At 42.5% G+C, this 15,297-nt stretch overlaps 1 protein-coding gene across 4 annotated transcripts in view; it reads left to right on the forward strand.

Moving 5' to 3' along the window:
* Sorcs1 (sortilin related VPS10 domain containing receptor 1) overlaps window positions 1–15,297 on the forward strand; it is a 475,560-nt gene that overhangs the window by 420,869 nt on the left and 39,394 nt on the right. For all 4 annotated transcript variants that reach the window (XM_071610693.1, XM_027930015.3, XM_027930019.2 and 1 more), the window contains exons 19-20: window positions 7,911–8,097; window positions 14,116–14,249. In XM_071610693.1, coding sequence (XP_071466794.1) covers window positions 7,911–8,097; window positions 14,116–14,249 — 321 coding nt within the window. The remainder of the gene's footprint in view (window positions 1–7,910; window positions 8,098–14,115; window positions 14,250–15,297) is intronic.

Genomic DNA, 15,297 nt, shown 5'->3' on the forward strand with positions numbered 1-15,297 from the left:
TTCCTGCCAAAGTCTACTGAGGTAAATTCCTTAAGCCACCATGTAGTGGTAATATAGAGAAAATTCTTAATCATTTAAAAATATCTACATGGAGTAGAGAGGCCCCAATTTATAGTCATCTCTCTACTTACACAAGCCAAGTGTGCCTCTTCTATGTGCACTGTTCTACCCTAAGCCAGGCACCAAGTACAGAAGACATAAAAACAAAATTTGAAAGTCTATAGTTCCTTCAAATACATGGTGTTATATCCATTTGGAAGTGAAGGAGTAAATCATTTTATGAGGTTCCTATTGGAAGTTCTTGATCTGAATGTTACATTTAGAAGTACTTGGAAGTTTAGTTAGGCAAATCCCAAGGATCAGAGTCCTCAGAGAAAGGCTTAAAAACCGAGCTAGTTGCCATCTGATTAATAAAAGGTGAAATATCATAAGTCAAGTCTAATGATGTGTTGGTCAATACTGTGGTCTCTCTGGTATCCCTGGCCTTGACAGGCCTGACTTATGCCTTAAAACATTATGTATCATACTCTTCAATGTGGTGGCCATTCCTCCTCCAGGTCAGACGATACAAGTTCATGTTGCTTTTGCTTGCAGAGAGGCTCAGGAGACCTGTGTACCTGGGGAGACACCTGTGCTTTAGAAAACCATCTCTGAACAGGCAAGGGGAGGAGGCTGCCTCTGTCCTGCACCTCTTCATGTGGTTCAGAGCTCAGGTCTGAAACTGAAGAAAAGCCCATAGGGCATGATTCAAACCAGAGGTGCTGGGGAGACCCTCTCCAGCTGTTCTGGTGTGGCAGCCTCAGCTTTCAGCATTGGTAGCACCTCTTGATAGGAATACAAGAGGCCCAGGAACTTGCTTGGAGACAAAAGATAGGACAGGTGTAACTGCCTTTTGTCATAGAGTGGTTTGTTCTGCATAGGAAGTTCCCAGATCACCATTATAAAACCTCCCTTGGGAAGGCCCAAATGGCAGTTATAACAGTTACTTCCCGATTACAGTTCTCATTCATTGTCAAACACTCACACCACCAGGGGTCCTCACAATCAGAATTTTGTAGCTTCCATGGTATTTTATAGAGCCTGGCATATTTCACTGGGAACCTCTTGCATCAGTATTTTCAGAAGAAGTTTTTACATGTTTGCATGCCCCTAAAGGGATTTAATTAGTGTCTTACTCTGTTTTGTACTGGTCTAATAGACTGAGATGAGTAATTTATAAAGAACAGAGATTTACTTGTTACAGGTCTGAAAGCTGGGAAGTTCATAGACGAGGTACTTACATCTGGTAAGGGTCTCATGCATCATCCCATGGTGGTAGGTAGGTTGTCAAGAGAACATGTGTACTGATGAGAGAGAAGGGGCCCAACATTCATATTTTTATCAAGAAGGCCCCACCTCTCAGCACTCTTACACTGGATATGAAGTTTCCAGCTCTTGACCTTTGGAGGACACCTTCAAACCAGAGCAGTCAGCCCTCTGATTTCATGTATGAATGGATGCCCACTCTAGCACCCAACTAGGCATGAGCACAGCAGAACAGGATGAGTGTCCTGTGAATGAGTAGGAGTGTGAGACTTGGAGTTAAAAAGGACCAGTCTAATGATTCTAGGAAAATTCAAACAGGCCTGAGTCTTTCAGGGTTGAAGATTAAATAAGATAATACACAGAAAGCAGTTCCTATTATTTCTTGCACAAGAAACCTTTCTCTGCTTCCTAGTGATCACCAAGGTATGTTCTAGAGTAATCTAATTTGCACCCTCACTTTGTGTGTGAGTCACATAAGTTCAATCATATTGAATAAGTGCAGTGTAGATAAAACTTCTATCCAATGCTCCTTCAACTGGCTGATGAAACATCTAATTTGAAGTCCAGGGTAAAAGGAAAGTGAGGAATGGGGAGACAGGTAAACGAGAAATGAAAGATGGAGCCCAGGCAGAGAAACACATGAGATTTTATTTGTCAGAGCCAACAAATAAAGGCACATCTCTCCATAGAAGGAGAGAGGCAAAACAGGCTTGGGGATCTGGACTTTTATGGGGCAGATTAGAGAGCCAGGCGGGTCCTGATGCTGTGTGTGTGTGTGTGTGTGTGTGTGTGTGTGTGTGTGTGTGTGTGTGTGTGAAGTTTTGGGATTGTTATGAGGGAGTAGTGAGCCTTTCTCTGAAACGCCCTTGGATGGGAAAGTGAAATTTTTCTTAAAATGGCGGCTGTCTCTTAAGATGGCCGTCCAGATGCTAAGCAAGGACCTTACACGGGGCACGTTGTTCCATAGTTTTCTCCTTTCCCACTTGTCAAGATCTTGCTAACCTGAGTCTGCTTACCTGGAGTAGTAGGCTAGGTAATGCTGAGTGACTTGCCCCCTGCCTAAAGATTGCTGTAGGATAAAGGGCTGAGGTCTATGATTTCTCTTTAGGATGCTCAGTGCTGCGTAAGGATTTTTATTTTGGTCTTTTTTTTTTTTCCTTTTTTAAAATTTTTTTATTTGTTCTAATCAGTTATCCATGACAGCAGAATGCTCTTCACTGCATTGTACACAATGGAGCCCAATTGTTCACTTGTCTGGTGGTACACTAAGTAGAGTCACATCATTCATGCAATCATACACATATACCTAGGGTAATGATGTCTGTCTCATTCGACCGTCTTATTTTAGCCCTAATTTGTGGTCACAAGAGTATTTAAATAACAACAGACACCCCAACTAAAGTTGACTATATTTAATCTTCAAATGAAATATTGGTGTCACATTCTGCTTAGGTCGCATATATTTAATCAGTATTTCAATATGTATGGCAATCAGTATTTCAATCAGTATGGCAATAGTGGAGATAAAATACTGTGATTTGCCATGCTTCTATCCCCCTTTTAAATCTAATGGGATCACCTTTTCCCCACATTTCTCCCCTGTCTTTCAGAGCTCCTGTTGTCTTCGGGCCCCTCCCTTTACGCCACTCAGGCCAGAGAAATCAGCATGGTTACATTTGTTAACACCCTTCTCTGTTCTCATACCCACCCACTTAGACTATGGTATATATACTGTGACATTTTTTGTTTATTTTTAATAAAATGGGATGTACTAACTCAGTCTCTACAATGCAGTTTTTGTTGGATGATCTTTAAGCTCCTTCAGAGACAAAATGTTACCGAACCCTGAGTTAGGCCCACTGTCATGCTCTGACAATGAGCTTGGTTTCATGCAGCGGGTCTCTGACACTTCCTTGTGTCTCTGTGTCTTGCTTCTGGACTGAGGCCTCCGTGTGGAGTTACTGTGGCATTTATTTTCCCGTTCTTCTCTGAGTCTATGTCACAGAATCTGATAGGTTCACACACCTTTCACTGCTTCGGTTAATCTGGGCTTCATTGTGGCTGATTGATACATTTGCTTTTCTATTACAGAAGTCAGTGATGCCCTTGGAGAATCCCCATCTGGCTTTTTCTTGTGGCTTTTCTGCTTTTGCCAGGCACTTATTTGAGCCAGTCTTCTCAGTTCTGCGTCTATATTAGGGCAGGTGACTAAAGGGCTGTGGATGTAAAGAATTTTCTGTGATAGTCCAGGGGTTTGCTGGCCTGGGTTCAGGTGCAGAAACAATGGCTTTCATTCATTAAATTCAAGTAACTCTCAATTACACATAAAGCTTCCCCAACTATGGATTATGGAAACTGAGTCTTTCTCATATTCTCTATCTTCTCTATGGATTGAGAATGATACTGCTTCACTGGGGCCAGATAGAAGGTAAGAGTATGGAATTCATACCAACCCTTCTTTAGTTAGAAGTGTCTAAGTCAAAATGTTGACAGAGGGAAAAACAGTCAAAGCTGCGAATAGAGTCAAGCAAAAGAAGAAAGTCAAGCCTCATCTTTGTTATCACCTTGCTCTTACCCTGAAAGGTATTATTAGGAACTCTCACCTGAAGATACTCAGTGAGAACTGTGCTAAATGGACAGTCTAAAACCCCTCCATAATGCTCTTTTTTTTTTGAGAGAGAGAGAGAAAATTTTTTTTAATATTTATTTTTTAGTTTTCGGCAGACACAACATCTTTGTATGTGGTGCTGAGGATCGAACCCAGGACGCACGCATGCCAGGCGAGCGTGCTACCGCTTGAGCCACATCCCCAGCCCTGCAATGCTCTTAATAGCTGTGTGACTCTAGGAATCTTATTTAACATGTCTCCGCCCCAGTTTCCTACTGTATCAAAGAGAAATTGCATCTAGCCTTTCAATCTCCCGGGTATCTTAACGGCTAAATGAGATAATATATAAAAAAATACCATTTTGATAAACATTATAAATGCACAATAATCAAACTGCATTAAACAAATAATTATCTGAATCCAGACATTAACAGAATACATTCCAGCCTTTAGGAGTTTGCAAATGAGTGAGGTATCAGCCAGCGACTCATTTTCCTAGAGAAGGCAGCTAATCTTGACTGCACATATCCCGGAACTTCTGTGAGTGATTGTGCTGTAGTCCACCAACAGGGAGTTTAGTCCTTCCATCCCCGGCTTTATTAATGCACCTTTAGCACTTTGAATCCTAAAGCATCCTGAAGAAACTTTATCACCACGTTAAAATCTAATAAGAATAGCATCATTTTGTGCTATACCATATTCATCTTTGGATGAATCCAATCACAAGAAGGCCTGCATTCAACAGTCTGAACCAGAAGGCCTCAACCCTGAGTACAGCCCCATGTCAATGGGGGACCTTCTAGATCTGCAACTAGACTGAGCATCCTCCCCAGAAACCATGAAACATGGTTCTTGGGAGTAGTTGGGCATCAGCATTCAAAAGAGTATCTATAAGAGATGCTGCTGTCAAATGCTCAGAATAACTGATTACGACACCAATAAACTATTTGAGTTAGTTTTCAGAGAGAGATAACTTCATGAGGCAGCTCCTGTTCTTTAGTTTGCCATCATCTACCCCAAATTACCTGCTCATTAGCTTCCCAGCATACGTGGACCCCTTTCGTTCCACCCTCCACATGGTAGCTGGAGAGATCATATATCACCATGCATCTTACCCCAAACTCCTGCTTGGCACACTAAATTTAATGGCTGTCCATTGCTCTTAGAAGAAAGGTCAAAATCAGAAACTGGACCCTCAAGTCCCAAAAGGCCTCTGTCTCCTCCCCAGCCTCATTTTACGAGATGTTCTTGTAGACTCTTTCTTCTTCAGTCTCCTTCACCTGTTTCCACTGTACCATCTCCCCTTGCCACAGAGCCTTCCACATCGGTTTCTCTCTTTCTCATCGCCTCCCTCACCTCCCACTCTCTCACTCAGTGTCTTCATTTGGTTACTTTATTTTCTTCCTTTAGGTTTTCTCAGCTCAGTTATCATTTTCTCTGGGAAGACTTCCTTGAAGTTCCCAGTCCATGAGCCTCCCGGCTCTCCTTACTGTATGAGCTCACCACGCCCCGGGACACTCCTCCACGCCTTTTTGTTATTGGTGTGATTATTTAAAATACATTTATCTCACTAATGATGTGGAAGCTCGTGAAATCCCAGGCCATGTTTGTGTTGTGAATTTGGTTAATATTTACCTCCCTGCAAAATGTGTGAGTGTTTAGGTGACATATATGTATATTAAGGTTAGATATATGTCTATCTAGATATATGTGCATACATATAGATAGGTAAATGGATCTTCTAAAAACCTGATTCTGCTGTGGTCTTGGATGGTAATATTTAAAACATTTTCCATTAGAGATGCTTATCGCTGCATTCATGTAAACATTGAGTAACTCCCTTCTTTCACCAACTGTATGTACAGAGAACTTTATCATGAATCACGATGTCAGAATGTTATCAAGCCAGAGGGCCACATGAAATCCAGACAGATAGAACTTGGAGGGGTTTTATGTAACTGACAAGAGGTCTAAGTCAAGGCCAACTAGAGACAAACAGTGAATACCAAGCAGGAAATTCACAGCAATGTAGACTGAAATGATGTTGGCTGACATTTTACTCTTGCCCGTTCTGTGGGTGGCTTCTCTCTCCTTCACTCTCTGTTTGTCTCTCTCTCAGGGGAGAATGAAGCAGAGTTGGCTGTAGGTGGGAATCTCCCCTCCATCCTGTTGTAAGCGATGGCCCCTGTCTGGTGCCTTCTTTGTCCCCACCAAGCCTATCTCTCTCCCTCTCCCACTCCACTGCTTGTCACATGCCCTGGAGAACCCCGTCTACCCCTGATATTTACCCCAGACCCTCGTTTCAAAAAGTGGTCTTTTCCCCAGGCACACACCTAGGGTTGGCTTCCCAACCACTCTGTCAAAAACCCAGAAGACCTGGAAATGGAAACTCACCAGAAACACAAAGACAGATTCATCAGTCCACTCTGGTTGCCCAAGTGAAGGACAAGTTAGCAAGAAGAGTTGACATTTATATTTATTAGTGAAGGGAATTCAAGTAATTGCACAATGCCTGAGCTTGTGGATGTTTGCTTTATAGTCTTGAGTCGGGTTTCTTTTTCCACCCCAGGGGAGGACTTTGGCCTGTGTGTTTCCTGAGAGCTGTACTAGGTTCTCAATGAGCGTTAGCTGCTGTGTGCCCCTCGACAGTGCTCGGGTAGGCATAGATCAGAGGAGTAGGTCACACAGATTCATAAGATTTGAACTGCTTTTCCTTTGGCTGTGAAATAATCCTTTAACCATCAGCTTTTAAATTTGGCCTTTTCAAAAAATATGATACCATATAAACCTTACTTAATCAAAAAGACATTTCTAGTTTAAAGGTATTTTTTTCTTTTTCTTTTTTATCTGAAAATGGGAAAGACTATCAAAAAGAATGAAACATAGTTTGATAAAGATGGACTGTGTGAAAGAAGTTTTTAGTTTTTGTTGTTTTGCCAATTTGGTCTAAGCAACTTTGCTTCTTGAGAAACTAAAGAGGTCTGAGGTTTTGGAATAGAGACTTTACCTTCTGTCTGCTCATGGGAAATTTAGAGTCATATAATCCCAGTCCAGCTTTGCAGAAGTATTGTAGGTCTTTTAGAGCTGTGTTGTTTTTATAGTCATTTATTTTTGTGTAACATTTTATGGATTACTAATTATCCACATATTTTTAAGAATCTTTTGAGTTAAGATGGTATGATAGTATTGTGTCCCTTTCAGAGATTTGGTAACTGAGACCAAAGCAGGCTGAATGATAGACATGTATGAAGTCATCTAGCTTGTTAATAACACAGTGGGATTCAAGCCTCGGGGCTTCAATGCTTTACTCACAGTGGTATGTTGAAATAGATGAACCAAAATCCAGAGGACCAGGTCAGAATCCTGGTCCACCAGTTACTAGCTGTGTTAATCTGAGTGAACGATGAAACCTTTGTAGACTTCAGATTCTTCATCTGTAAAGGCATTTGAACTGTCCCTGTTCTTTTGTTCAGACTCAGATTCTGAGAAGACTAAAATGAGACCATTTTATTAATACAAAATACTGAATTTTAAGAGAATTCAGTGTCCTATCTGATGTCAGGCTAAGTGTCTTCTACCCTTCCTCTAACATGGTTAGGGAACCAGAAACAAAGAGAATGACTCAGGAGACGAAGGAGGTACCTGGTGACCACAACAGGTAGGCTGAATTTTTGAAGCCACCTGGGTGCAACTTTTATTGATGTGGATGATAAGACTGTTAAGAAACCTTTTTGAGTAATTGAATATCAAATTGAACCTGATAATCAAACACTGTTAATTTCCAAAGCCTTGAAATTTCTGGTAGTTGGTTCCCTTCAGGTTTGGAGAGTATCCATCTTAGCAAATTCCTGTCTGCCAGGGAGTGTCAGAGGGATTCTATCAAAACAGACAGATGCTCCCAGCTGTTGGAGGAGTCAGGACCAAAACAAGCCCCAGGCCCCTAGAAAGTGCAGCCAAGATCTGACTCCCTTCCTGCTGACTCTGGGCTCTTTTACAGGGTGATGTCCAGCGGACACTCATCCAAGTGGACTTTGGTGATGGCATTGCAGTGTCTTACGTCAATCTCAGCTCCATGGAAGATGGGATCAAACACGTCTATCAGAACGTGGGCATTTTCCGAGTGACCGTGCAGGTGGACAACAGTCTGGGGTCTGACAGCGCCGTCCTGTACTTACATGTAACTTGTATGTTATTACTGTTGTTGGCTTATGACATAGCTTAAATTTGTGTCCTTTTAAAATGTGATCCCGCATTTCTTATCCAGAAGAAACACAGGAGTTACATTTTAGCAGAAGTGGGGAAGGAAATGAGTCAGAGGGCAAAGTAGAGATAAAGTAAAAAGAAAATCCACGAGGGGAATCTGAGCCATCTTGGAATCTGAATTGCTTGAAATTGTAACTGCAGTGAGATTATTTCTTCCAGGTACCCCAGAGATATAGCACCTGCATGTGGGCCTGAACCTGGGCAATTTTCAGAACGTCTCAGTTGAAACTTGGCATGAGTGGCCCCCCACCACCAGCTCTTTGGTTACAAATGGTCAGAAACAATAGAAATGCACAGTTCAATCAAACTAGCACAGGCAAAGGAATTGCTCCCCTAGCCACTTATTTCTGTTTTCCAAGTTATGTCTTGCTAAAAATCATCCTTTTAACATTTTCACTTCTTTTTTTTTCTTTTTCATGTGATTTCTGGGCTACTGTCTAAGGATGGTTTGGTATTCCAGAGAAGGTGATATGGAGGGAAAGAGTGTTAAGAAAGCTACCCTAGGAAAGAGTTCCAAGACATGCTGTAGCTTTTCCCCATTGAGGAATCAGAAGGCCTGGCTGGATGTAATGAGATAACAACTAAATTATGTTGGGTATATTGTGTGTCATAAATATCGAATGCATGAAGTTGTCCCCCATAGTCCTCAGACTCATTTTGGTTCTTAGAAAAATAGTTTACATTAAAGTAATTTCTTTATATATATTAAGACTTAGTTCAAATTTCAAGTCCCCAGAGAAAGAGTATTAAGGCCTGACAATACTCTATACCTCTCCCCTGCACCTTGCCCAGGGAGCAAAATCAAGTAATGAAAGTAACATCTAGGTCTCTGTCTTTAATAATAATATAAAAACTGTGTGAAAGGACAGGACTATTTAGGGATGCCCAAGAAACAGTGTGGTTGCTGAAGAGTCCAAATATATTACTTCTTCTCCATCTTTGCCTATTGTACACTCATGGCTGGGGTTCTCTGAGGAAGCACACGCTCCCTTATTTGGGTCTAAACAGAGTTAGGCATGGTTCCCACTTTGCTAACTGTCTCCCCCACTTTGGCTACACTTTATTAAGCTCTTCCTCTGTATGCCAGGTAGGCTTTGCACTATAAGCTCTTTATGTGTATTATCACACTTCTCAAAACAATCCTATGAAGTAGAAGCAGTGAGAAACCCTGCTTTGCAAAGGACCACAGAGCTAAAAGTGAAGTGTTTGAGGTAGCTGATGTACTACCCAACAGAGCCAGGCCCCAGACTCAGGCCTGCCAGTCTCAGGAATTCTAGTTCTCGATCACTATAGTTAGGGTCAGTGTGAGGGGTGGCTTGGGGCTGCAGGAACTATCTCCATCAGTAGATTCTCTCCCTCCCTACCTTGGCAGACATCCTGAAGAAACATGAGTATTTAGGTTAGAAGTAGCTTCCTTGCTACACAGCTATGCAGGTTTAAGATGCATTGCACAGGTTCCCCTCCATCTTATATAGCCCAAGACACAATACCCCCTGTCCATCAGTGTTGAGGGCAATAAGAGGGATGATCATGAGAATAATCTAAAAATCTCAGAAGGTACACCACAAACGTATGTTAATTATTGGTAACCAAAAAATGACTTGTGACACAAATGACAGTCCATTTGCTGAGATGGTGGCCTTTCTAGTAGCTTTTCATTTCCTACAACTTGTTCTGTGAGGGGGGATCTCTACTAGACAGCTACCCTCCTTGGGAAATGGAGCTGCAGACCACTTCTCATGTATTTATTATGCATTCACCTCACTCCAGTCATGTACAACTCTGGACCTAGAAATCAGGAGTGGCTCTGATCTCAGCATCTCAGGGCCTCCCATTGAGTCCTCCCTGGCTCAACCTCCCTGACCCCCTGTGCACTTTTTCTCATTTCTATACATGATCAGATCCCTTGAGGGATCTACTGCTTCCCCTAAGGACCCTCCCCAATTTCCTAAATCCAGGGAAGGAAAACAATAGATAGATGACCTCTGCTCAAGATTAAGGCCTGCCAAAGCCCAAGGCTTCTAAAAGAAATGAGTTTCTTTGTTCTTCTACATTGTTTTTTCATTCCATCAACCTGGTTGATCAGGTAAAATAGCAGGAGATGATTTGTGATTGAATGTTTGTATTCTGACTTTAATCTTTCAGACTCCTCTTGGGTGACGTGGTTGGGTAAGCCCACCTCCTCATATTAATGGAACCCCTTTCTGAGCCTGGCCTTGGGGACGAGAATTTACTCTTATATATAGATTGTGTTAAAGCAGGATCACATTTAAAGCTGTTGGTAGCTCACATTCCCATAATGCCCATACCTCAGCAGGGTCCACAGGTTCTGACACGTTAGCTCAGCACCTCTTCTAAAGGGTCTGGGGTGCTTTACTATGCCCTTAAACTCATTTTGTCTGTCTTCACATCTGTACCGTAATAAATGACTTAGGCCCCTTCTTTCAGGTAGAGAAAAACAAAGATTTGGAGAAGCCCTCTGATTTTGGCACTGTTTTACAATGAAAGGAAGTCACAATAAGAACAGCACTGAGTCACACTCCCAAACTTCTAATGCCTGGGAGGTGTAGTAAGTGATGTTTTAGTGCCTCAGTGCAGGTGGGGGACAGAGTTGGCTTTGTGAGAGAAAAGTTTTTAAAAGTACTAGACAGAGTTTGACATGCTGTTTAAGTCCAAATGCTAGTCATATTACTCTGTCTCACTGAACCTAGGTTTTTATTATCTATCAAATGGAAGCACATCTTGTTCTCAAAAGATCTATCAAGCAGTACCCTGTCAACTAACAACATTTGGTTTTCCATCTGAGCTACAGAACTAGCCACAAAGCTTGCTAACCTCCTCTCTGCCTCTGACTCACTGACTCCCCCATCGGTCAACTCCAGAAAACCCATTTCTTGTCTTACATACACATTCTCTCCACTCTCCAGTGCAGAGAGGTGATTTTATTCCAAATCAGAGGTTTTTCAATATGGGTTTGCAAAGGTCATCAGAAACAAATGGAGCCCATGTTCCTGCTTTAATGCGTGCAGGAATGGGCCAGCCGCTCTCATGGAGCGCCTGGGTAATTTGTTGAAGGCTGACAGTTGGAAATTCCTTGGGGATAGTATTCACTGTGCTCTGCTGTTTTGCAAACTAATGAGACACGTGCTGCAGCCAGCATTGCCTTCAGCTGGATGGGGCAGAGAATTTAGAGGGCATGCAGATTTTTGCTCAGAAAGCTGCCCTATCACAACCATCTTGCAGGAAAAAAAAAATTGAAGACTCTGAAAACTTGCAGGATGGGAGGTGAAAGAAGATGAGGTGGATGTTCCTCAAACCATTTCCTTAACTGCTCCCTTACATAGGAGCAATTTGCAGATATCTCTCTGGCCCCACCTTAGGGTAAAGTTATCCATATGGCTTGAAAAAAAACATGTGGCTTTGCAACTATTCATGCCATCATTATATTGATCGGGAAATCAGAACAGGTCTTTTTTTTTTTTTTTAAATGTGGTTGAATGAGGCACCTGCTCAGAATTAAATAGTAATTTATTCTATCCCTAACCTACTAAATTAAGATAATAGGAAATGTAGTATCATAGTGTGCTTTGAACACATTAGTATGCTTCTTATATATGCTGAAGTTTGAGAAAGTCTGATTTAGGAATATCTTCCTTATAGTTCAAATCCCCTTTACTTCTTCTAGTGTCTTTTTAAAAATCATTTCAGATAAATAAGAATATGACATATTTGCAAAATTTAATTAAATATTCAGAAGTCTTCAGGACATAAATGCTAGAGGGAGATCACAGCAGTCAGTGTGCGTGTACACACACACACACACACAAAACACACACACAAAAAATGTTGAGTCTCACAGACATCAGCTGTTTCCTGCAGCATGGAAGGGCAATACAAGAAAATGATAGGGAAACCCAATTCACCCAAGTAATTCCTAATTCTCTCAACCATCTTGCCAGGAATATTCATATGGAGTGATGCAGCGCCACCTGCTGTCCCTTTTGTGCATCGCAGGCACCTGTATGCTAGAGCAGCATCTACCAATTTGTTTAGCTCTTTGAGCGGAACCATCAACTGGGGACTTCCATGGGGTGGAATTTTACTCTGTGGCTCCTTTAGGGAAGACTTCACCCTCTGTTCAGAACAGAGATGCTTAATGGTTAGGGTTCTGGACAGCAAAACCCAGGTATTTTATGCCCATGAAAAGTAGGTAAAGGCAAGAGGCCAGGCAAATCTGAAAAATGTCACACTTTTATGGAGGTATAATGTATATACATGCAAGTATAAACTTATACAAGCCCATCTATATGTACTTCAGAGCCTACAAGGCCAATGTGCTGTGTGTCCTTGAACCCTGATGGACCTGCTCAGCTACACATTTTCCTCCATCTTTCCACTTAGCTGTTCTTGCGTCCTTGCTGGTCGGCTGACATGGAAAGCACATCTTCTCCTCAAGGTCTTTATACTGGAGCATCACAAACAGACACTTGGTATAATCTTTCACTCTATCCAGGCCACTGTTCAAACGTCATTTCTTCTGAGAAGGCTTCTTTAACCACTCCATCAAAATTAGCCCTGCTTTATGTTTTCAATAACTTTTTCCCTTAAAATTACCTAAGCTTATTAAGTGCTAAATATCTCTGGGACCGAAGATAATACTCAGTACCTAAAAGTACTGTTTAGTTAGTTTTTTCATCACTGTGACCAAAGGACCTGGCAAGTACAGTGTTGAGGAGAGGAAGTTTATTTGGGGCTCATAGTTTCCGAGGTCTCAGTCCATAGACGGCTGACAGCTCTGGCCCAAGATGAGGCAGAACATCATGACAGAGGAAAGTAGTTCAGGATCTGGCAACAAGGACGCGAGAGATATTGACTCCCCAAGGACAAAATATAAACCCCACAGGCTCACCCCAGTGATCTACCTCCTCGAAGCATACCTTACCTGCTCAGAGTTACCGTCCAGTTAATCCATATCAGTGGATTAATTCACTGATCAGATTGCATCTCCCAATTCTACCATTCCACATCTGAACAATTCTTGTATTGTCTCAGACATCAGCTGTGGGGGGATACCCCATATCAAACCATGACAAGTGCTTAAGAACTATTGATTGAATGAGTGACCATGACTCACTAACAAGGTGTCCTATTTGTCATTGACACAATGACAGGGAGAGCATCACAGAGGAGGTGATGCTGGAACCGAAACCTGAAGGCTGACAGGGCCGTGAGAAAGGTGTATAAGCACAGGCCCTGCAGAGGGCAAAGGTGTGCCTGCCGGGGGGAAAAGTGTGAGTGGCAATGGCAAGATCTGCACAATCAATGACGGCAAGAACAAGGGGCATGTTCCAAAGCCTGGAGCACACTGGCACAGAGCCCTTCCTGTGTGCCTCTTTCCTGGGCAAGCCTAACTCAGCCCCAAATATGGTGTGTTCCATGCTTACCAGGCAGATTCCCACTCACATGCTCACACACACAGGTACACCTACACACACCTTTGAAATGCAAAAATAATAAAGAAAAATTACTTGTGGAATGATTTGGGGATTTGCCTACTTCTCACCCCAATATGATTCTCAGCAGGTCCCCATGATTCTGGTTTATCACCAAGGCTATAATCTCTTGGAAAGACCTTACATCTCCCTGTGAAATCTTGTGTGTTCATTTAAGGTCTTCATAAACTACTTGTAAATTTTTTTAACTTTCACACATCTGTAACTCAGGTTATAGACCTGGAAGTTAGATCTGTAAATACAAATGACATTGTTTGCAATATATTTCTGTTCTCCAAAGTGGTGAGAGCACCGGGCACTTCCCTTAGGGAAGGTGGCTGTGATGTTTGCGAGGCTTCTGAGTAAATATGCATTCTCTCAGAGTAGGGAAGGCAGAGCAGCAGAAGCTCTTCCCTCTCCATGGCCCCTCTTTGTCTTGTGTCTTAGGTCCCTTGGAGCATGTGCACCTATCTCTTCCCTTTGTCACCACAAAGAACAAGGAGGTCAACGCAACTGCGGTGCTGTGGCCCAGCCAAGTGGGCACCCTCACTTATGTGTGGTGGTATGGAAACAACACGGAGGTGAGTCTGCCTTCTGTACAGGGCTAGTGACTGAGGCTCGGCTTATGCTGGCGGAAGCCAAACAGAAGGGAATATGGCTTATGAATGCAAGAGTTCAGGGGGAGCCCTAGCTTCAGGGCCAGCAGGCGGTCTGTGTTAAGTATCTCATTACAAAGAGGCAACCCATATCCATTACAACCCCCTCCCTACTGCCGCTTAAATGCATGTACACACACACACACACACACACACACAATGACCTCACATCCTAAATCAGACACGTCCTTTCTTTAGGTCAGCTTCATCTTTTATGTTTTCCGTAAATATCCAAAAGTCAGCAATAATTTTAAAACCAGTAGAGACCTTAACCTTCATTTACTCTTAGCCCTTCCTTTTGCAGATGAGAAGAGTGAGGCCGCTACAGCAGAAGTAGCTTCCTCCAATCTCTTCTAGGTGCTTCATAGAGAGGCAAAATCCCAGGCCTTCTGCTCCCTTTATTCATTTTTCTTTCCTGCCCTCCAGGCTGCATGGTCTTTATCAGTTTTGAACTCATTCCACTCTCAGAAGATTAAATGCTTCCAAATGTCAGTAAGGTAGTGGGATTAAGGCCCAAAGCATCCCTTCCCAATAGGGCACTCAGATGAACCTCCCTGGACAGGGACGCTCTATCATCTTCCAAGAGTTACATTCACTCCGTGGCTTTGCTCTTCCAATGCTATCCACCTCATTTTAGTAAAAACGTGATTTTCTTTGAGACCTGAATTTTGGCTTTAACTGGAGACGTAGCTGTGCACATGCAGGGAGGAGAGCTCTCTTGCACCTAGACCTGCTGCAAGCCTGATAGGGAAAGAAGCTCTCGCCCCCACTACTGACACAACAGAGTACAAAAGAAGCTCCTCGATTTCCTCTGAAGCCATGCATGCAAATGTAGCCCATTGGGCCCACTGTCCACAGTGGGAAAGGAGAAATCAATGCTATTTGCCCGAAAGCTGGTATAGACTGTGAAAGCACTGAACAACTTTCTTCTCTGCCTCCTATTGTTGTTTCTTTCTTAATTTTAATATAAAAC

The sequence above is a fragment of the Marmota flaviventris genome, chromosome 4, assembly GCF_047511675.1.
Source record: "Marmota flaviventris isolate mMarFla1 chromosome 4, mMarFla1.hap1, whole genome shotgun sequence".
Taxonomy (NCBI): domain Eukaryota; kingdom Metazoa; phylum Chordata; class Mammalia; order Rodentia; family Sciuridae; genus Marmota; species Marmota flaviventris.